Source organism: Euprymna scolopes, chromosome 29, assembly GCF_053919585.1.
Source record: "Euprymna scolopes isolate OS-2025 chromosome 29, ASM5391958v1, whole genome shotgun sequence".
Lineage (NCBI taxonomy): Eukaryota > Metazoa > Mollusca > Cephalopoda > Sepiida > Sepiolidae > Euprymna > Euprymna scolopes.
In genome coordinates this window covers 88,375,849-88,401,322 of record NC_136510.1, presented here as the reverse complement: position 1 = coordinate 88,401,322, position 25,474 = coordinate 88,375,849, and the positions used below count along the sequence as shown (strand labels likewise).

The 25,474-nt window shown below is 34.9% G+C and overlaps 1 protein-coding gene across 2 annotated transcripts in view; it reads right to left on the bottom strand.

The window, feature by feature from the left end:
• Positions 1–6,372: 6,372 nt before the first annotated feature.
• Positions 6,373–25,474, bottom strand: part of LOC145252780 (uncharacterized) — a 190,717-nt gene continuing 171,615 nt past the window's right edge. The window contains exon 3 of one of the 2 annotated variants that reach the window (XM_080112711.1): positions 6,373–7,113. In XM_080112711.1, coding sequence (XP_079968837.1) covers positions 6,901–7,113 — 213 coding nt within the window. In that variant the 3' untranslated portion in view covers positions 6,373–6,900. The remainder of the gene's footprint in view (positions 7,114–25,474) is intronic. The other variant, XM_080112713.1, reaches the window with a different exon arrangement.

Genomic DNA, 25,474 nt, shown 5'->3' with positions numbered 1-25,474 from the left:
AGGTACAATACAATATATATTGTTATACAGGAGGTACAATACAATATATATTGTTATACAGGAGGTACAATACAATATATATTGTTATACAGGAGGTACAATACAATATATATTGTTATACAGGAGGTACAATACAATATATATTGTTATACAGGAGGTACAATACAATATATATTGTTATACAGGAGGTACAATACAATATATATTGTTATACAGGAGGTACAATACAATATATATTGTTATACAGGAGGTACAATACAATATATATTGTTATACAGGAGGTACAATACAATATATATTGTTATACAGGAGGTACAATACAATATATATTGTTATACAGGAGGTACAATACAATATATATTGTTATACAGGAGGTACAATACAATATATATTGTTATACAGGAGGTACAATACAATATATATTGTTATACAGGAGGTACAATACAATATATATTGTTATACAGGAGGTACAATACAATATATATTGTTATACAGGAGGTACAATACAATATATATTGTTATACAGGAGGTACAATACAATATATATTGTTATACAGGAGGTACAATACAATATATATTGTTATACAGGAGGTACAATATATACTGTTATACATTAGGTACAGTACAATAGATACTGTTATACATTAGGTACAATATAATATATATTGTAATATATTAGGTACAATATAATATATATTGTTATATATTAGGTAAAATATAATATATATTGTTATATATTAGGTACAATATAATATATATTGTTATATATTAGGTACAATATAATATATATTGTTATATATTAGGTACAATATAATATATATTGTTATATATTAGGTACAATATAATATATATTGTTATATATTCGGTACAATACAATATATACTGTTATACATTAGGTACAATATAACAGTGTTACCTATTAGGTACAATATAACATAGTGTTATATATTAGGTACAATATAATATTTAACATTAAATAGATAACTGGATCTGTAATACTAAAACTGCATTAGTTAAAAACAAACGTTTTATGACCGAGCAAAACTCGGTTCCTCCTGCTAGTTAAATTATAAAAGTAAGAACTTATCAGTTTGTTTTGCTTAGCTGCATATCAACCAATTTCGGGTTTATTTAATGCTGAATTCTGTAATGTTAGAAAAAGTTTTTATGTTTTAAATTTATTATCTCTTCAAATATTTGTTCATGGTGTTTGGTCTTTGTAGAAAAAAATGTTTTTGTTTTTTTACTTTGCAGAGCATGATTGCAATAACATCAATGTTTTTTGGTCAAGAAGCCAGTATCTTCGGACAACCTGATTTGGTAACACTAGATGCACTATCAGGTATTCTCACTCCAGACCTAAGTGAACCTGGGAGCAACGATAACTAAGCGGCAACTCCACATTCCTCACAGACCCCAAATAGGGCATTCACTTCTGGATGTCTAATGGTCACACCCAGGAGAGAATAGTTTGGAGATTGTTTACAGCATAATTCTATAGAAAAAAAAGTCTGGTTTCATTAATTTGCAGAACATGATTGAGTTTTGCAAAAGGGAAAAAAATCTACCAAAACATCAAGCAATTTTTTTTTTTTTTTTTTTTTTGATATTTCCACCATTTTTGGAAAGCAAGGCAAACTAATAAAATAACTACACTTCAACTCGGAAATTTTAAGCAAGAGGGAAATTTCTAGATATTTTCCAATGTGTGGAAAAAACTCAAGGAAAGGGCGCAGCATCTGAAGTGTTTCCGGATACTTGAGGAAGGGGGGGAAAAAATCCTGTGTCACAAACAAGATAATGCTAATCTCAACAGCATTAAAGATGAAGAGGATCTTTAGTAGATATTGGATATATTTACAGCAACATTATAAGTACAGACTCAAAAAAATCTTTGTTGCTGAATTTTTGAGATGAGGATTGATAATTTTTATTATTTGCATTATTCAGACTAGCAGGAACGCCCATTGTAGCCTGGTTATAAAATACACTGAAATGTCGTTTAATATATGCAAATTTTATAGATACTATTATAGAATCAATTTTCTTATATATTATAAAGTTGTGATGTCAAATAAACATGAATTTATCTATATGACTTGGGTGCATCAGCTTGAATTGAAACCAATACTTATGAATAAAAAATAAATATATATATATATATATATATATATATATATATAAACTTTAGTTCCTTCAGCTATAATCGAAACCAGAACCAAAACTTGTTAAGAATTCTTGGTAAAATTATTTATAAAAAAAATAGATGATTTGAGTGCTATCAGATATAGTCGAAACCGAAACCAGAACTTATGAATTCTTGGTAAAATTATTTATTACAAGAAATTGTAGGTCATAACAATTAAACGACAGTTACTCGGATGGAAAAAGATAAGCGTGACACAGAAAATAACACACACACACTATTGTATTAATATATAGATTACCGTTCTCATTTTGAATGTTTTTCGCACAATCGTTTCAGCCAATGTAACCTCCAATATATACATGTGGATTGAGCCTATTGGGAAGTGATAAACTGCCATTAGCGTATTAAGCGATGCTTTTTGGGTAAACAAATGGAGCTTGGGCGTTTGGACAATGTTTGAACCTTGTTAATTCACATAACCATCTTATAGTGTAACGGTTATGAGAGCCAACTGTCGCTTAGGCAGTAGCTTCAAACCTGGCTTGAAGTAGTTGCCTGTCTTGCTGCACTGATGAGCTGTAATACAGCGAAACAGTACATGCGGCACCAGACACAGACGGCTTCCGATACGCAGCACTGAAACCATTAGGAGAAAATAGATTGGAACATTTCGTAATCAAGTCAGAAAAAGAGAAACCATTTCAATGTAATATTCTCGCTAACAGACAGTCACGTCAGCTAGCTCCCGACACGTGGCACCAGACACACCCGGCTCCAGAGACGCGGCACAAGACACACCCGGCTCCAGTCACAGCCAATTGACCAGATAGCATGTTTTCGAAGGGGTAGGAGGAAGAGAGAAGTTGTTTGTCGAACCTAACTTTCTAATCGCCACACTTTTCCTTTTTCGTCTCTTTACTTCTCCTCCCCTCCATTGCCATCTCCATGCCTACATATACATCACTTTCCGTCACACCCACATCACGGCTTAAAATGCTTACTCGATACACGAGTCATCATTTACTAGCAGAGCCAGACTAAGTCACATGAACTGAAAAGAGACCAGGTCACAAGCACCTTGTCGCCAAAGTGTTTGTTCAATAACAGGCGATACATCAGAAATGAATCAAATCGTCCCACTGTTACAACAGCATAATTCACATGACCTTTATTTTGAACAGGATGGGATCTTTCCACACTAGTAGAAGTGTAATGCGAGAACACTAAAAAAAGAAAAAAAATCGATACAAAATCGTTACAAATTTGAATGAAATAAATATAAACCAATAAGAAGAGTTAAAGCACCTTACACAAAAGCAATAAAAGAAACCGTTAAATATTTGGCACTACCATACTGGGAGCTGATTAGTACCTTTGTAAAGCGGTTACCAACAGAACAAAATATGTTTAAAACCTTACACTACACATGATATAAGTACACGTAATAAAATTAAATAAACATTGTAAAGAGTCCAGTAGATCGATCAACGTTTGAATATATTAATGTTTCGTCAGAATTGAGTAAATTTTATAATCAGAAAATCGCCTTTGCATTGAGATCCAAACTTTTTCAGGGCAATTTATTTTCTTTCACTGAAGTCAATTATTGGCTCTGGTGAAGCAACGGTGTCTTCTTGAATGTATGGGCCTATGCTCTATCTTGATGACATTCCTCTCCTGTTACTTAGTTTATAATGTAGACATGGGGAAACTGTGTGTAATGTTTCGATTATTTGGACTATTGTTCTCAACTTGAGTGTTATTCACACAATGTTTCAATCAGTGTAACCTCAACCAGGTATATCCTGTCACACTCTGAGGGGGGGGGGATCTGTCACACTCTGAGGGGGGGGGATCTGTCACACTCTGGGGAGGGGGGAATCTGTCACACTCTGGGGAGGGGGGAATCTGTCACACTCTGGGGAGGGGGGAATCTGTCACACTCTGGGGAGGGGGGAAATCTGTCACACTCTGGGGGGGGGGAAATCTGTCACACTCTGGGGGGGGGGAATCTGTCACACTCTGGGGGGGGGAATCTGTCACACTCTGGGGGGGGGAATCTGTCACACTCTGGGGGGGGGAATCTGTCACACTCTGGGGGGGGGAAATCTGTCACACTCTGGGGGGGGGGAATCTGTCACACTCTGGGGGGGGGGAAATCTGTCACACTCTGGGGGGGGGGGGAAATCTGTCACACTCTGGGGGGGGGGAAATCTGTCACACTCTGGGGGGGGAAATCTGTCACACTCTGGGGGGGGGGGAAATCTGTCACACTCAGTTTGACAGATTCCCAGAGTTTGACAAATCTGTATGGAATATTTAACAGAAAGCTTTAATCCACAGGGATAGTATGCTCTCATTCCATCAACCGTGTCCAGATAGAAGTCCTAAGCAATTCATAATTGTATTTTGGGTGTCGCCTGCACTGAGGATTGAATCTTCAACCTCTAGAAAAGTGTAACCTTCACCACTGAATTTTACTAAGTACTCTACCAACTACATCACAGGTCCGTGCATATTCCCAAGTTAAACAGAAAGATTCCCAAGGTCGGAGGTTACATCGACCTAAACATTGTACAAACAATGCTCAAAATGTGAAGAGTGGTCAAAATAATCCAAATAATACAAATTATCAATCGTCATTTAGAAAATTCAGAACTTTACGTTTCATTTTACTTCAAAGTTTTCAAAAATGAAGGGGTTCCAACGTAGAGCTAACAGCTAACCCTTGATCTCGATATGAGATACATAGATATTTGAATATTCAATTAATGCCCTCCTTTTCGTAGTAACATTGAGAACATAATTTTCCTCTTCAATTAATCATTTAAATATGTTCCTTGTAATCTCTTAATTTTACTGAATTCCAGGACAAGAATTCATATAGTCTAGTGGAGTATCCAGCTTAGTGTTGTTACTTGAGGTATCATCACTCAAAGACGCATCATTACTTGTAAAATGTGGATTAGTCATACCGAAGAGATCTTATTTGGAGTGTGGATACTATGTTATTTTGAATATTTAGTCAGGGTTTACTTTTAAGGAAAATTATCCAGGGGTGTAGCCATCCATGCTTTCTGTCATTTTTGGACACTCCTTCAGAGAAGTCACCAAAAAAATTTTTTTCTCCTAATTTAAAGCGCCAGTAGGGCAGCCAGATATAGGCAGGCAGGTATTTGCCTTATAATAAATAATTTGCCTGCTAATGAGGGAATTATGTACTGCTTGCAAATCAATTTTGCCTGCAGTTTCACAACACCTCAAAGTTCATCTACCTATAAAGGAATTTTGCAGGATTGGATTCGTTTCATTTAAGATATTTACTCATTTATTTTCATTTTTTTTTTTTTTTTTAAATAAAACAAAACTATTTCGTTTTGTTCATTTACCGTTTTGCTTTGTACATCTCTAAGTATTTAATTACAATCAGAATGTAGCAAAATATACCAAGACTTAAAAATAAAAACTACGAAACATGAAAATTTATAATTATAGCAACGCCCAAAATTGCATTATAAAAAAAAAAAAATTTTTAATAAGCAAAACAAATGAAGCATTTTATTTTATAAAATTTCTATGAAAATTTGCCCCCCCCCAACCTTAGTTCTTCTTGGTTATGCCCTTGAAAGTATCCTCATACCAGATTGTCCAGATAAACCCCTGTACAGAGAGACTGTAGACACTCGAGGACAGTGTCTAGTAGGCATTCAAGTTCTCTCTAGAATCTTAATAGGAGAAAATATTTGTAAATGCATAACGTTGACCGAAGTTTAAGTTTCTTTTTTTTTTTTTTTTTTTTTTTGGTGTTGGCCTGTATTATTATGGATGCATACGTGTGTGTGTGCGCGCGCGTGATATTATGTCTATGTCATTTTATTCCTCTTTCCTGTCTTAGATTTTGTTTTCTAGTCAAATGAAGTTCGAGAGGGGTGAAGGCGTGCGGGCAGGGCTCCAAGATGATTTTAGACTTTGTGAATGTCAAGCAGAAATGCCAGCAGAGAGTCAGAGCAATTTGTGGCTTTGTCCATTCAAAGGCCACCTGAACCCGATTCTTTCATCCACAAATACTGAAGGGGGAGGGGTCGAATCTTGTGAAAAAAAAAAGGGCAGATTTATGTACTTAACTGTATTTCAGCAGTCGGGCGGAAAAAAAAAAATAGATGTAGAAAAGAAAAATTATGAACAAAAAAGTTAGGAAAGAATAAAAACAATGAAATTAGATTTTTTTTTTTTTTTTTTTTTTCAAATTTATATTTCTTGGTGAGCTCACCTATTTATCAGACGGGGGGGGGTTCTGAAAGCTACAAGAAATAAAAAAAAAATCAGGCATCTTATAAAAAGGGGAGGATCGACAGCAAAAAGGAAGGCAGAATCGGCAAAAGAGGGGGGGGGGGCAAAAAAAGTCATTTTGTTATTTAAATATTTGAAACCACTACAACATAGTCAATAAAGTATTGGCTTTATAATAAATATGAAATCCACATAAATTAAAACATAGTTAAGTGTATTTTTATTGCTGACTAACACTGGCGTCTCAAAAGTTTCAATTAGGATTCTACCCTTTTTTTTTTTTTGGCAAATGTTCGACAGGGACAGGGTAGCCAAAATAAAACATCGATTTGTCAACTTAAATTCTATTTGGGTTTGACTTTGAAAACCCGACTGACAATTTTATATTTCAGATGAACGACGAATAAAATCTATTTGTAGATAAAATGGCTACAGTTATTCTCGGAGAAGATGTTCAAACTTCACATCCCAAGGAACAAACCAGCAGAAACTATTTCCAACATTAGCAGACAAGAAAAGCGAATGACAGCCTCCTCTCCCACCTGAAAAAATAAAAATATATATGACAGGTTACTTACCTGATCTACAAGATGTAATTTTGTGACGTAAGCCCTTTCTGTTTTTAGTAACTCCTCCACAATTTTGTATCTCATATCCTTTGGTTTCTGGGCTTCCTGTAAAAACCAAGTAAAATAAAATTTTAATTTATCTCATAATTATAACGAGATTGCCTATAAAGGATGACGAGATCTGAGGTTACAATGCAAATTATATATATATAAAGCTGTGTGTGTGTGTGTGTGTGTGTGTGTGTGTGTGTGTGTGTGGTCACGAAGAATAGGCTCCTATATGGTTGACTATTTTTAAAAACTGATTAAATTTTTTTTTTTTTTTTTTTTTTTACAAGGTTGTCACCACTTATCAAGGCCTGGAAGCCACTCAGGGATAAGGGTTATTGTAAGTACAGTACGTTAGTATGGAGATTTAATAAAGTATCAACTTAGGGGGTGGTTCATCAGGAATTTGTTTACGTTGGACTTGAAGACATCCAGGTTGTAGTCAGGTGGGAAGCAGGCAGACGGAACAGAGTTCCACAGGCGTGCAGTTCTAAGAAAGAAGCTTTGTTCATGGAATCCACGTTTTGATTTAAGCATAGATAAAGAGTGGGGTAAGTTTTTGACAGTGGATTCAGCTAGACGAGTGTTTTTCGTGAAAGATTGGCGAAGGGGGGACCAGAGATTGGAGTTCAGACGAGCACCTGTTATGGAAATAACGATAAAACAAAGATAGGCTTGCAACGTCTCTTCTGTGGGAGAGAGGTTGCAGGGAAGAGAAAAGGGCATCCCCCACTAAGCTACGAAGTCTATTTTGTAATCTGTCAAGGCAGGATAGGCTGTTTTTAGCAGCTCCTGCCCAGATATGGCAGCAGTATTCCATCCTTGGATGTACTTGACTTTTATATAGATGGAGAATTGCATCACTAGTGAGATATCTTCTGGAGCGATAGAAGGATCTCACCATCTTTTCAGCGACTTTGGCAACAGACTTGATGTAAGTATGTACATATGATAGAAGATGTATCGAGACACAGGAATGTTTGATCTGGCAGAACGGTGGTTCATTAAAATTGTGGGGTCTGCGTTCGCGCATGGTCCACAAAGTATGGAAATAAAAAATTTTAAAATTAAAAAAAAAAAAAAAAACGTTTACAAGTGTTTTTGATATAGATGTACATAAGAATACTTTGATAAGTATGTTTTAACTTAAATAGGGATGGTATAATAAAATTGTGGGGTCTGCGTTCGTGCCTGGCCTCCATAGAATGGAAATAGGCACAAACTTTAATAAAGACTTTTCATATCTATCTGCGTAAGTATACTTTGATAATTATGTTTCAGTTTGAAGAAATATGGTATAATAAAATTATTGGGTGTTCGTTCGCACCTGACCTCCATAGAATGGAAATAAGTCACAAAGTTTAACAAGGTTTTTTAATATAGATCCACAGAATATTGTGATAAGTGTTTCAGTGTGAACAGATAGGATATAATAAATTATGGGTTTTATCTATTTTATTTTTACTTTCATCATATTTTGCTTTGGTTTGGATAGCCCCAAATTCGAAGCTATCTCTTTACAACCCTTCCTTTTCATAACCTATCATACTTTCATAAATCAGAGTCCATTTTCTGTATTTTTTTTTAACCCAGTCAACGACGGGTACCTTTGCTAGTATATATATATATATATATATATATATATATATATAACTATTAAGCTAACCACTCTTTGGGTTGAGCTCTCTCACAAATGTATTTTTACCCAATGTTTTGTTTGGCTATTAAGCAAAGCTCAGTCTGTTTGGTTGTAAACAAACTAGCAGTTCGAGCACTGTGAAGCGATGGGCAAGTGCTTTTTTAATAGACAATTGATGAGGGACATTTACGGGCACTGATTCATGGTCCTGTGTGTAGAGCTGCCGACTGTCAACTTGATGGCTGTAGGTTCGATCTATGACTAGGGAAAGGTGCTCTTCTAGCTGAACTAATGAGTTGTGATACAACGAAACAGTACTGTATGTGGATGACAGTATATATATATATATATATATATATATATCACTAGAAGGGTGACTCGACATTGCCCAGAATTGAATGATGAGCAACGAATTATTTTCATCAAAATCGGTGAAATCATCCATTTCCCAATCAAATCGATTGATTGCCTACTCTAGTTGGGGACCCATCGTGGTGTACTAAGGTAGAAGATCTCATTGTAGTCTATATTGCACTGTAGAGAACCTACTGTTTTTTTTAAATTAGTTTTATATAAATAATAGCTTGAATTAAAGTTTAAAATTCAAAAATCAGGTATGATACTTCAATTGTGCTTTAAACAGAAACATTCATTTTGAACGCATTGCTGTCATATTAAAGAACATACTGTTGATTTTATATGTCAGGCCTTTCTACTTGTGTGGTAATGAAACTTCTTAAATTCACTTGTGATGTTAGGCTGTGTAAAATGTTAACTTGGGTCAAAATCGCCTATTCTTTTGATTAAATTATTTCAATTATCGATACTTATCAGAAACATTCCAATACAAAACCTTTCTAAGAACACTGCCAGGCACAGTGTACCTTCGTGTGAAATTTCATAAAACTGGACTAGCCGTTTTCGAGTCCATAGGGAATAAACGCACAAAGTTGATGTTATATAGATAGTTGTGGCTAGCAGGAAGAATCATAATAGGAATTCTTTGTCTGCACTACAAAATTTAAAAAATAATAAAACAAAACTGATGCAATAAAAATCTTTGTTACTCCTCATGAGTGGCTGACTGACACTCATCCAGGATGGGTTCAGCCAGCTCCTCCCATAGAACAAAGAGTTCCAGATGAACGCAGACCATGTAGTGGCTAATAAGCAGCCAATCCCAGGATCAGAGGTAGATTTGACATCAGCTTTGGTGTGTAGCCACGTCTTTAGCTGGCCTCCCGAGTGTCATCACTAATCTTGGAATGGTTCTGGAACTATGGATTTGTGAATAAACTGTTTCTTTAAAAGAGGTTAGTTAAAGAGTATGATCCTGCATTGTCTCGATTTGTGTATTCTATGAAGTGTATCTAGAACCAACTACTCACCAGCAAGACCTAATAAAATCACTTTATGAAAGTCAAGGAACTATTAAACAAGGTTAAACACCCAGTTAAACCAAAGATACTCACATCCTTCTAAAGATTAATTGCACAATGAATAGAACAGACGGATGCCAGTACTAAAAATTCGGCCAGTTACAAACTTCCTTAAAACTGATGGCCTTTGAGTGTGTTTCCAACGTAAGCCATGTCATGTTACACAAAATCTTGAAAAAAAGACTCTGTTCAAGACAAAATGGCAATATCAACCCACAGGTTCCATACAGATTTTCAATGACTTTTCATGCTCTTTTTAAGGACTTCTTCAGACAAAATTCAAGTTTCCAAAGCAAAATTTGAAATATAAAAAATGATATAATAAACCATAAAACAAATATTTCAATTAATATTTTTTTTAAAATATTTTAATAGCATAGATGCGTTTTGTTGAACTTGAGAATCTTTAGGTCAAACTCGGGAATCTGGACAGAATTTTTAACAGAACCTTTTATTCAGTTCATGGGGGTTGCATGCTCTCGTTCTGTCAGGTATGATCAGGTAGCAGTCTTAATTCACAATTGCATTCTCTGAATTGCCCGCCCTTAAGATTGAACCTTCCACTGAATTTAACTTAGTACTTTATCCAATTATTATCTGCAAATAATCTAAATCATCAATTCTATCTTAAAAATCCAGAAACATAAGAAACATTTGCTGACTCTCCATCCATCCGGGGTTCATACAGATTTTCAAGGCTTTTCAAGCTCTTTTAAAGGACTTCTCCAGACAAAATTCAAAATTATATCGTTCTGCATATATCAAATTTAGTTTTTAAAACAAAATTTGATATATACAGAACGAAAAGACACATCCCATATTTTCAAACCCTTTTCAAGACACATCCCATATTTTCAAACCCTTTTCAAGACACATCCCATATTTTCAAACCCTTTTCAAGACACATCCCATATTTTCAAACCCTTTTCAAGACACATCCCATATTTTCAAACCCTTTTCAAGACACATCCCATATTTTCAAACCCTTTTCAAGACACATCCCATATTTTCAAACCCTTTTCAAGACACATCCCATATTTTCAAACCCTTTTCAAGACACATCCCATATTTTCAAACCCTTTTCAAGACACATCCCATATTTTCAAACCCTTTTCAAGACACATCCCATATTTTCAAACCCTTTTCAAGACACATCCCATATTTTCAAACCCTTTTCAAGACACATCCCATATTTTCAAACCCTTTTCAAGACACATCCCATATTTTCAAACCCTTTTCAAGACACATCCCATATTTTCAAACCCTTTTCAAGACACATCCCATATTTTCAAACCCTTTTCAAGACACATCCCATATTTTCAAACCCTTTTCAAGACACATCCCATATTTTCAAACCCTTTTCAAGACACATCCCATATTTTCAAACCCTTTTCAAGACACATCCCATATTTTCAAACCCTTTTCAAGACACATCCCATATTTTCAAACCCTTTTCAAGACACATCCCATATTTTCAAACCCTTTTCAAGACACATCCCATATTTTCAAACCCTTTTCAAGACACATCCCATATTTTCAAACCCTTTTCAAGACACATCCCATATTTTCAAACCCTTTTCAAGACACATCCCATATTTTCAAACCCTTTTCAAGACACATCCCATATTTTCAAACCCTTTTCAAGACACATCCCATATTTTCAAACCCTTTTCAAGACACATCCCATATTTTCAAACCCTTTTCAAGACACATCCCATATTTTCAAGGCGTTTTCAAGATGATAGACATAAGGCATTTTAAAAACAAAGCTCAAAATTAAAGGCGTTTTCATGAGTGTGCAAAGCGTGACCCAAAGAAGTTTGAGACGAATAGCAGAGTTCCTTCCCATGTGAAGACAAAAAGTTATGTGCAGGAATTCTTAAGAGATTCAGTATATTTTATGGATTGATTCCGGTTTCTGATTGGTTGGTTCTTATTAACCCCCCTTCCAATTTATTGCAACCGCACCCTCAGAGATATCAAAAATATTGCAACAAACTCCATTCAGATGACTATATCAAGTTGCCGTCCACTGGTGTCAAGTGCTGGATAAAAGAGGATTAGCTGCAATAAGTTCATTGTTTTGTTTTATGGCATTTCAACTCTTTTCAGATTATTTAATATTGAATCCAGTAATTTTAGAAGAAAAGTTTTTATGCTCCAGGTTCTTTATATATATTTATTCATGGTGTTTGGTTTAGTTGTTTTGTAGAAAATTTTTTTTCTTTTTACTTTACAGAACATGATTAAGTTTTGCAAAAGGAAAAAAAAAAAAAAATGTTAGGTGCATTTTTGACCAGGAAGTCAGTATCTTCAAACGGCCTGATCTAGTAGCATCAAACGCCTAACAGGTAGGTATTACAACTCTGAGCTAAAACGGACCCAACAGAAATGTTAACCAAGCAGTAACTCCACATTTCCGACAGCCCCCAAATGAGGTATCAACACTGGAGGTCTATTAAGGTCATACCCAGGATCAGCTGCAGTAAGGTCTGTGTGTGGTAGTAGGACTCAGTCCAGTGTCACATCTCCAAGAAAATCCAGCAATGTCTGAGGACTTCCAAAACTAATATCTGGTTAATTAAATCACCTGATTGCAACCCCATGGACTATTATGTGTGGAGCACAGTTGAGAAAGACAACAAGTATACCACTTACATCACTAAGCTGAGGGTCAAAATGACATATTTGAAGTCCCTGTCAAAGAACATTGCTAAGACCACATGCACCAGCCTGAAGGCTTCTTCCTAGAGTGCACTGTATTAAGCAAAAGATCCTCTATGAGATGAATTTTTAATATACACAAATTATTGGCCAAAATATAATTTTCTTTTCCAAAAGATTGGCAGGGCTACATCGTGTTACCTGGGTCAAAAGATTTTTTAGTAAATTTTTACGATGTGCCACAGCGTATTATAAACATCCCAACCTCCCTATGTTAAGAACGGCTTTCGGAATAAACACCCCCATCCCCGAAAACCGTTCTTAACATGGGATGGTTAAGGGTGTTTATACTATGCTAAGGCAGGTCATAAAAAATACCAGATTTTTAACCTTGGCCCTCAAAATTAACAGATTAAATCATTCCTGTAATGACCTGGTCCCTATTGATTGCAGTTTAATGCTGATTATGTGCAGTTCTAGGGAGTTCACCCTCCTAGACTTTGCCTTCTCTCTATGAGAAGGGGGATTAGTTTATTAATAAATGCCTGAGGCGTCCTTACCAGGGACTCCTGACGGGGCTGCCCAGGCATTTTTTTTGCAGGTCAGAGTGCCCCCTCTTTGAGGGCGCTAACTTCTCAATCCCATTTTCCGACCTTGGAATCACAGTTCTTGTAGTGGGAGATAACTAAATGCCCTCTCTTTCTCCTGTTTTCCTTCTCCCTCTACTCAGTCTTCTCTCCTTAGCCCAGCCCATTCCTTTCTCTAAACACACAACTCTTATGTATATTCCTCAAGGAATGAATTGGGATAAGAGAATTAACTCTTTGATAAAAAAAAAACAACTCAGAGTTACTTCCCTTTAGTTTGTACATGAAAAGGGTTAGAAATCCGATCCGTTCCCCTCTGACAAAATTTACACCAGTTTTAGGGTCAAAGAATGAATTTTTTTTCTAAATTTTAGATATTATTCATCTGGGGCAACACCGATCAAGAAAATACCAACTTTGTTTTGTTGTTTTGGCTTTTAGCAAGACATACATACATACATACATACATACATACATACATATTAGTGATGGGACGATTCTAATATTTTGATTAATTATGATACAATTGCCAATTCCGATTCTTTCTAAATTTCTAAATATAAAGTGGTTTTCATTGGGAGGGGAAAAATTGGATTTCTGTAAAACCTATATAACATGTGCATAAATTTTCGCAAGCATAAAAATACACATACGAGAGATCTATAAATGTTAGTTTGAAATCAATATTTATCATTTCATCATTAATTGGAAAATTAAGTTCTAAACCAAAACAAAAGGCAATAAAAAAAATAATCATTTCCAGCATCGGAAAATAGGCACAAATTTTTCCAATTCCAATACCAATTCTGATACCTCAAAAAGCCTCGATTTTTTCAATTGCTGATTCTGATTAATCATCCCAACACGAACACATACATACATACATACATACATACATACATACATACATACAGACGGACAACTGCACTTTGTATTACAAATGTCTAATTTACCCGGAACACCGTTATCAACATGAAGGAAACAGGTCCCACATATCAACGCACGATACTGCAAATTCTAGATGTAATAATCGTTCATATCATATTTCTATAGTTTCAAATATACTTCACAATGCTTTGCGTTGTTTGTTGCTGCTTAGAAAGGCAGGCAGGATGCAACCAATTGACCACTTTTAAGTGGTCAGCTGATGGTCAGTTGTTGAAAAAATAAAGAATCCTGTTATTTGAGCAAATAGGCAAATTCGTGACAGTTTTAGCCCAGAAAAAAAAAAAAAACAAATAACAAAAAAAAACAAAAAAAAAAACGGAAATATGAGCATGATAGTAAAGATTGAATAAAGGGGAAAAATAGATCATATGAAACTGCTGCGATGCATAATAAAAAAAAACAAAAAAAACAAGAGGAGGTAACTGCAATCTATCATTTCTGAATGGTGTCCATTTTAGAGCACCCATTTAAATTGTTCATCACAGTAGTTGTGGTTGTGTGGGGGTATGGGGGGGGCTGTAAGAATTCATGTATAAAATGAGTAGAAAATCTGCTCGTATAATGGATTAAAAATTACCATTCAATCTGGACCGAAATAATTCAGCCCCCCCTCCCTTTTAAAATTTATATTCACTAACGGGACCTGTGAAAATTCCACAACAGCATCTTTCATATGTACTATATTGCTGCTGGGCATTCTCTGTGCGTTCAGTGTGAACAAAGACACTGCAATTAGTCTAGCCCTTTTGTTAAAACTGTTAAAGTATTTACCTAAGTAATCTGGTTAGTGTACTATCGTAATATATCTGGTTATCACGGTTTATCTCCAATATCCTGTGATATATTTCCATTGTATGGATGCTCAGCAAGAACAGAAACTCCAAGATATCATAATACCATCTTTATATAGAACAGATATAACCTATGGATCCTAGTCAAAAGACCAAGAAGTTATATCCTAGTTTGACGTACTGCCCAAAAGTGACATCATTTTTTAAGTTTTTTTATTTATTTTTTTACATAACGTCTTCAGTGATCGGGAGATCCTATTTATTGAAAAGTAGGATAGAAGATGATAACTTACTGCGAACATTAAATTAGCGTATCTATATACTAATAATTTAATGTTCATAGTATGTTGTCACCTTTATTTAATAAATAAGATCTCCCGATCAAATAATTTATAATCTGGAAACTGTGACGTACGTATGCATGTTAAAAGTACTACGGTATTCATATATAAATTCTGAACAAAGCGCATCGCCACAGAGACAAAGAGCTACTGTGAATCAGATTTGGTTATTTGGTTTTATGGCATATCAACCCCTTGTCAGGTGATTTAATACCAAATCCAGTCATTTTGGAAAAAGTTTTAAGCTTTAAGTTCTTTATGTTATGTTGTCATAAAATGAGCGTTTGTTGTATATTGGTTGAAATTGGAATGGAGATGATATATTAAAACGTGTCTACTTATAAAAGATTGAGTGTTTGATTATCTTATCAGAGTTAATGACGTTGTGTGTGTGATCTCTAGTGGTCTTTCTATTACATATGTTCATATGCTGTTAAGTGTGAATATGTGTGTGACATGTCATTTGAACATACCTTCTGCCATTTTGTTGGTCCATCTGGAAATTCTCGTCTGCGAGGGAGACTTGATACCTGTTTTTGGGGACGAAGATTTATTTCACACCAAGACAAGAAATTGGTTCTATAGTTTATTTCACTTTCCCAGATGTCTTGCAGAAGGTGGAAAGTGAATTTGGCCTATGTTGTTTTTTTCTTCTATGTCTTATTTCTACCACGTCAGCGTTCGTTCCCTACCCCCAGTGAAGGGGGGGGGGGAGAGACAACGGCGAAGCCGTCTGCTCTCGTCCAAGTCGCAACCAAATCTCCTCGATTCAGCTAACCTGATCACATGACTCACACGCAATCCAATCAGCTGATCTTAACTTCCTGTCAACGTGTCTACATTATAATTCACACTCTCTCTCTAACATTTATATCTTCAAACATTTAGCTTAATTGATTTGTAGAGAGAAATTGTTTCTGCAAAGAGAAGGAAAAAAACAATAGCATCACATTAACGTTTGGTGTATTTTAGGAAACCGGTGTCTTCAGACAGCCTGTGCATTAAGGGTGAGATTTATAAGAGCATCCCAGTTGGATAGCAAGATGCTTGTTCACATTACATTAATTTTTTTTTTTTGCGTATTAGTAAAGTCGAGGGAAATAGCATAGGGAGAGGAAACTCCGAAGCAAACAGTTTGAGAGAAAAAAAAGTTTTTGGCTATGATCAAAGTGCAGTAACTGTTCTGATACTACATCCGTTCTTGTAGTGAATAAATTTTTGCTGTTTACACTCTTCACATTATTTATATTCTTTGGACTACTGTTCTTATATTGAGAGTTATTTTTATGTGTTGGTTGATGTAACCTTCGATCTTCTTCAGCTCTATCTTGATCTCTGGTAGCTTCTGTTGAACTCGGGAATCTGCACAGAATTTCTAACAGAACCCTTTATTTAAGCCATAGAAGTCCCATGCTCTGGTTCCATCAGCCATTAATGGCTAGAAGTTCTAAGTAATTCACAATTGTATTTTGAGTATCACCTGCACTGAGGATTGAACCTTTAACTTCCAGAAGAGTATAGCTTACAACTAAATTTTACCAAGTATTTTATCCGCTATGCAAGGACTCCTTAAGTATCTTAAACCTATTTTTGTTTTGAGATGTACATTCTTACTACTTAAATTACAATTACAAATTACTTAGGACTTGTACCCAGTCATGGACAAGAGCATGCTACCCCCCAACCCATGGATTAAATGAGGGGTTCCCTTTGAAATATCATGCAGATTGCAGAGTTTGACAGGAAAATATTTGAGTTTGACTGGATACACTTTTAAAAGGTCAGAGGTTATATTAATCGAAACATTGTGAAAATAACACCCAAAATGAGAGCAATAGGCCGAAGAATCCAAATAATATGAATAATCAATCTTCATCTCAAAAATTCAGAAACTTAATAATCACATTCTGTCTTCTCGATTTTCGCATTATGGTAGCCAAGTAACACGTTTAGTTATCCAAAAACTGCACCAGTTTTGTCTTAAATAATTTCATTTCAATGATTTTAAGTACTGAATAGGACTTAATTATAAAATATCACAAATCTTCCATTTGTAACGTGGCTATTATACTTTAACTGTGTCATTACATTTCAACTACTCAAACCCACACATTGTTCTTGTGACAATACCAGACAAACAAGAACGAACCTATAAATATTACTTTTCTTGGTGAATACAAAAAGCATTTATTCCAGTAATTTTCAACAACACACTTCACCGTTTCAAAATATCACTTGCACGTCAAACATGCTTGTCTAAACGCTCTTTCCCCACGTGTCTTTGTCGTCGTTAGCCTTTCCGCTTTTTTGATCATGCGGTGCATTTTCTCTATTGACGCCCAAGAGTCAAAATATGTCCAATCGCTTCCTTTGCTTGACCATGCGCCATATTTTTTTTTTATTTTCCTTTTTTTTTTCTCCTTCCCGTGATGTGCACACTTGCTTAATTTGTCTATGTGCTAAGATGTCTGTTACTGATAATATTTTCACTAGTAAGCTATCATAGGCTGCTGCTGATTTTCTCACATCCGCCCATATGTGCTATGCTACTTTAGCAAACAGACTTAGATGTGAACATGTTACTTGTGCATAAGTCGAATTTCAGGGAGACGATTTTAAGGTTATTTTTTGGAGTCGACTTACACTCGGGTAATGTTTTTGGAAATGTTAAAGAGTGACTCGGCACTTGATCATAACATAGAAAACGTCATTTTGTTTGTGCACTCAGTATATAATGGCAATCCTAGTAATTAATCGCACTCCTTCCGAACCCCACTGCAGTGTGTTTGCCAGCATGTAAGCACATGCACGGTTTTCCAGTGGGAGGCTTAATAATAATTGGAATAGCTCTTGCAATGTTCACTCTCTAAATGTGGCTATAGGCCTAAGTTCGATATGATGTATTTGGTGATATGACGCTTTTTAGTAGGTTAGGAAATGTAGGGTTTAGGATATGCCATTCTCCTCAAGTTCAACAAGTTTAAACAGTTTAATGACAACTATTTAATGGCACTTAATGCATGCGTTCACATTATTATGGTATATTATGGCTCGTGCAACGTATGCGTTTATGTTATTATGGTATGTGACATAAATTATGTCTAAAAACAGTAGCTGCGCCTGGAAACTGCAACACGTCATTGATCAGAATGTCTGATTAGTAACATTTGTGCTTGTTGCATCTAAGTGTGCAGCAGGTTGGTTCTATATATGAAAATCGAATGGACCACAATGCGTGTATTATCGTTTGCAGATGCCGGGAAACAATTTATGTCTTACAAGAAAAAATAAATAAAAACTTTTAAAAAAAAAAAAAAAACACAGAAAAGGAAATTATCTGTGCAAGAAAGAGCCATAAGACAGACCATTAAACTTGTCTAGAATCTACAGTCGACTTATACACAGGTAATACCAGAAATGACACAATTTTTTGGTCTTAAAATGCACATCGACTTATCCACAAGTATGGCATATGAGGATTGGAGCATCTTCAAGTGATATTGCATATAGTAACAACACTAAGTTGAATACTCCACCAGACTAGATAAATTCTTGTCCTGGAATCCAGCAAGATCAAGAGACCAAAAAAAAGATACATTAGAGGAAATATGTCAATTGTGTGAAAATGCAATGTTTTACCAGTATTTCGTTTAATTTTCGATTTTTGAGCGATTATCGAGGCTCGACTAAGAGCACCATTTTGTTTTTCATTCTAACTTGACAGCTTTTACACTACCTTCATTTTTAATAAAAAAAAACAAACAATTGTACTTGCAATTTTGTAAAAAAAAAAACGAAACAAAAACAAACAAGAAAAACATCAAAATAACCTAAAACACAAACTTATCCAGGTAGGTAAAAGAGTAACTTAGTTTGCCTTTGTTAACATTTTTGTTGTGTATTTATCTTTTGTAACCACTTTTTAGCTTTATTAAAAAATCACTTGAAACTCTTAGGTCAACAGTTCAAACCAGTCTCACTTTATCTCAACTTTTGCTAATTTTTTGTATCGTTTATGTCTGCGGTATCTGCTTTGCCCATTGCAGCTCTGTCCGTGAATAGAGATCCTTTTAGTCTACGGAAAATTTGTTTTTATCTGAATGCTCCGTTTTGGGGGGAGAGAAATTTCTAGCAAAACTGACCTTATGCCTCACTGCCCTTATGGAAATGTGACAACAATCACAGAGACTAGCGGCCAAAAGTAACGTGGGTGACGCTCAAACTCGAAACTCAGCCGATAGAAAATGAAAAGGCGACATTGACCATGTCTTAATTTGCATATTAAGAATTTGAGCATATAAAAAGCCGGTATTTCTTTGATTTTTTTTGCTCACACAGTGTCATTTTTAGTGTACGGTTGGTTTGCGTGTCAGTGGGGAAAAAGAACGGATTTTTTTTTTTTTTCATACGGTTAACTTGGGTGTCAGTGGGAAAAAAATCCGTTGTTCTTTTCTCCTTTTGTCACAGGAAAGGCAAGCAAATAGAGACGCAAACACTTTTAGTGAGATTTTCTAATGATATTTACTACACCTTTCTACTTCCGATATTTAAAGAGGGTACTCTAGAGAGTAACCGAAAGTAAACAGTTTCATCACAAGGAGGATCGATAATCAATAATTAAATAATTCTCGAGTACTGGTACATTTTACAAACCGGATTTCTCGCAAATGTCTGGTATGGATGGACTGGAAATCAGTCTTGTTGCTGATCAGCCAATCAGAAACCAGATGCGGTTAGCTAATACAGAGCAAACTGACTTCTGATAAATTAGAAGACAAACAAGCCGAGCAGGCAGGGGTCCCTCTCCACGATGAAAAATTTACTTTAACCATGACTAATGTTTGTACAAAATTTCAAAAACATCCAAGGCAAACAAATGAATGTATGAACGATTTCGAAGCAATTTTATCCCTCTAATGCCCCTTGGGGGTGGGGGGGGGTGGAGGAGACAACGAGAGTTATCCCGGAAAATCCGTTATGGCAAAAAATTTACTTTCACCATGACTAATGTTTGTGCAAAATTAAAAAAAAAAAAAAAATCCAAGGCATAGTTATTAAGAAAAGTGTGAATAAATAAATGGGCAGATGAACGGGAGCGAATTACTTGCGTCCAATCACTTTTTCGGGGGGGGGGGGCTTAAGTTCTTTAATTTTAATTAGTCATTACAATGGAGCACATGACAATGGATTTAACAAGCTTTGATAAATTAGCATAGGCGACGGAGCAAAGACAAGGACCCAACCTCAAAACAAAACTAACTCCAAAACTGGTTCATAAAATGTACTAGCAACTCCTTTCATTTGAAATCTTTATCACATTTTTTCCTGGGAAAAATTAAAATACAATTCTGTATATATATTCAAGTTATGTTTTAAGTCTTTTTTTTTTTTTGTACGAATCAGAATTTCTTTTTTCTGTTACATTGGTCCTCATCATCATTTACGGTTAAACGTCCACTTTGCATACTGACATGCGTTGAATGGTTTTTAGAAATTGGCCTCCAATCTAACTTATCGCTAGTCAGGTCATTATTATTATTATTATTTTTTTTTTTTTTTTAAGTAGGTTTCTTAATAAGCAAGATTTTTTTTTATAGGTTTGATACCCTTACTGCCGCCAGCCCAGTGAGACGATAAGGAGCAGTGTTTTTATTGAGACACTATCTTTAGATGATTATCTCCCTGTCTTATTTTTTAACATAACTCTTTACTTAATCCCTGGGGATAGCATGCTCTCGTTCAGCCAGCCATGGTCAGGTAGGAGTCTTAAGTAATTAATAATCGTATTCTTACTAACACCCACATTGAGAATTGAACTTTCAACCTCTGGAGTTCTGTCACTTAGAACTGACTTTTACTCCAGAGTTCAATAAAATAAACCGTAAGATTGGAGGTTATGTCGGCTAAAACGTAAGAATACCATCCAAGATGAGAACAAGGATTCAAAAACAAATAATTTTAATTTCGACAAATTCTGAAATAGTCTTTGCATGGACCGAGATGAGCAGTTGTACTAAAATTTATAGTTGGTTCTACACAAAGCCTTCACCACTATAAACAAATCATCTGCGTGGATTTCCGAGTAACTTAGTTGTTGTAGAAGATCCGATACGTCAAAATTGTGTGTGTAATATATATGTGTGTGTAGGTGTGTGTGTGTATATATATATATATATATATATATATATATATATATATATACACGTATATATAAGAAAAAGAAAATTAGAAGTAAGTTGAACTTTACAATCAAAATTTATTGTTCGGCTGAACATATATATATATATATACATATACACATACATACATACATACATACACACACGGCATAATCACATTGACACACCGGTTCTCACCAGATAACCAAAGTTAAACAATGATGAGCCTAGCTAGTACGAGATGAGTGACCATTTGGGCAGGCTAGGTACTATATGTACCATGCAAAGACAAAAATTTCCAGGTTGGTATCTGGACTCACTGAGAGAGATGCACCCTTTCCTTATCTCCATTAAGACATGCATCTAAGAAAACGAAAAACTGATGTAAAAACCTGAGGTGTACTGTTTGTCGTGTGGCAGCCATTGCACTGACAAAGATTAGCAGTTGTACCAAAAAGTGTGATTGGTTTTGCACAAAACCTTCACCACTATAAACAAATAATCTCTGCGGATTTCCGAACAACTTAGCTGTTGTGGACGACCTCATACCTCGAAATCGACATGATGATCATCAATAGGTACATTGGATTAATAATACAATATTAACATGGGAAGTGACAGTGGCTCAGTGGTTAACAATCCATAGCGATAACCTAGTTGTGACAAGTTCGAATCCAGTTCATTCCTAAGAAACTTTTTCACTTAGGATGTTGACAATCTTCACGTGATCCCTCCTACAGGATTTCCTTTTAGAAAGAATTCTAACTAGAAAGATATCAAGGAAACTGATGCCAACAATAGAATCATCCGATTCATACGAAATCAATATTAATATATGCGTTGTGTTATTAACCTAATGTCAGATTATTAATATTAACATACTAGCAGGCCACCCAGTGTTGCCCGGTCATAAAATATGCATAAATATTATATCTTAATTCATACAGAAACCGAGACGTGCATGCGAGTAGGTTTTTTTCTAAACCCTGCACATCTTGTAAAAAAAAAAAAAAAATATTCGAGCTGAGATCGAAACCAAAACCTAAAAACAGGAAGTCGAGTACGATAACGCACGACAATCTTTAAAAAGTGTTTTCAAACTGCTTATTCTTAACATAAGTAATCTGTAACACGAACTATTCACACATGCACATTCGTGAAATAGTTAATGGATACATATTCGATTACTCCCATGTATCAATTTTAACTCCTTAGCAGCCCTTTTTTCGGATGAAAACGTTTTCCACATGTCTGAATATCCTATATGCCACATTTTAAGTCTGTCAATTTCGTTGAGTATATAGGTTGAGTAGCATCCTCACACACACACATTCTCACTTTTATAGATATAAAGATAGATTGATGTATATTCTTTACACAAGAAATAAAAAAAAAAAGCTTCGTTTTTAATAATATAGAAGATATGCAAATTTACCAGAGAGTAAAAAGAAAAATTACTAGCTTGTTTATGAAGGAATTCAAAAGTAATCTTGATTACTTGGGATATTTTGAAAAATTCATTTTTGCTAATGGAGTAAATAAATCTACATAATATTCTGCTTGTTCTTTCCTTAGTCCGTACGTTACGCTTTAAAAAAAAAAAAAAGGCTAAATACAATTTTTGAAGGCCGAACTGCTTAGAAAACAGGCTAAATTTGACTTTAAAAAGGCCATTCTCCTAACCTTGGACAAAAATACAATATAAATCTCCCTTTGACGTAGCCTCGTTTTCGAATATTATAATATGTGATCATAGTCGTAATAGTGTAAGAAAGGAACTCGTAATTTCAACTTGCAGCAGTTCTACACTCAAGAAAGTCAATAAAACATTACGTAAAAAAGAGAACATTCGAAAGAAACAGGGCAAAAAAAGACAAAAAAAAAACAAAAACACTAGAGCTGTCTGACAAGATGTACTAGACTGAAGGACTAAATTAAAGATCGTCTCTTACAATGTGATTTTATTATTTGTATTGAACTATGTAGCACAATATTACTTTCTGAAAATTATTAGGTACTAATTAATTTACCTCATTTGGGTCAGTTCTATATTTAAAATACAATGGACACTATTTTCACAGAAATGTTAATTCATATTTGCCGCATGTTATTGGTTTTTCTGTCCAAAATACTATTTTTTTGTGCTACCCAAAAAATATCAGTTTTATTGAAACAATTGTTGATTCAATATATTTCTCATTCTGTGGAATTTCCATGGGTCTTACTAATAATAAATAATGCGTAATTCAAGGGAAATAACTCTCGGCATAATTCCCTTCCAATAAAAATATATTGTGGATAAGGAAAAATCCCCTCCTGAAAAAGTTTTTTCTCGGAATCAGTATTCTGAGAGAGAGTTTTATGCAAAATAAAATATCTATATCGATATTTGATTCGAAATGGCTTATTTTTTTTTTGCTTGTTGCTTCCGTTATGTTATTGGGACATATTTTATAAATTAGTTTTCAGTAATTATAGGAGTAACCGGGCTCCTATAACAATTAAAAAAAAAAAAAAAACTACTTGGAAAATATACCCAGTGAACCAAGTTTAAGAGATACACAAATAATTGCACTTAAATTTTGAATGCGTGAGATAACGGATGAATGCCTGGCATTGTTCCATCATAAATTTCAATATTACTGGGTTTTTTTTCCTTCGTCACTATCAGCACTAAAATTGTAAGAAAAATTATGACATTTTTTAACAATGTCTCAGTATGATTTTCAAATTAATGCATAAATACATTGACACAGTTAGTGATTATACAACCCTTGCTTCATTATCAAATTCCACATTACTGTGTTTCATTTTAATTCCCCACTACCGACACCAAATTTTTTTTGAAAAATACTTCATTTTCTGAAGATTACTCAGTAGGTTAACAAACAAATAACAAATGTGTTAAGTTTAGTGATTAGGCAATCCTTGCTGCACTACAAAATTCCACATTACTGTGTTCTATTTCTCCCGACTACCAATGCCATATTTTTAAGTGAAATGATATCATTTCTGGAACATAACTGAACAGGTTTTCCAAGTAAGTATAGAAATAAATTAGTTTTCAGTAATTATAGGAGTAACCGGGCGGGCTCCTATAAAAAAAAAAAAAAAAAAAAAAAAAAAAAAAAAAACTACCTGGAAAATATACCCGGTGGGCGGTGAACCAAGTTTAAGAGATACACAAACAATTGCACTTAAATTTTGAATGCGTGAGATAACGGATGAATGTCTGGCATCCGGTAGGATGTACCATCCTCAGCTAGAACGAAATTTAAAAAAAAAAGAAAGAAAAATGCACGTACATACACACGCAGACATACAAACAAATAGACGTATACAGATTTGGTTAAAACCAATAAAGAGACCAATATTGTCATTTTCAGAAAAGAAAAAAAAAAAAAATGCATCCTGTTTTAAAAAGCTAAACAATGACTAAAAAAAAAAAAGTGGGATTTTTTTTTTTTTTCTTTACCTACCATTATCTACATACCATCATTGGTATAAATCCATGGCCATCACGTGCTGATATCATTCGTAATGAGGTTTCCCGGAACATTCGTATCCGTTAGCAAAAAGAAAATATCCGAATAGTATCAGAGAGAGAGAGTAGAGTTCTGCCGTGATCCGCCGGCCCTATCAACGCGGTAAAAGCAATTTTCCCGGTCATTTGTCAAAACGTAACAGTCAGGCACAAAAACTGTCATCATCGGCGACGCTTGCGTTGTTCTTCTGGACATCCCGAGTTAAGATCCTTCTTAAGTGGCCAATTTCGGTGAGGGAAGGTGAGAGGAAGGCGGAGAGGGGCTCTTCTCTCAGATTCCGGCATTTCATGCTTACATGGCCAGCTT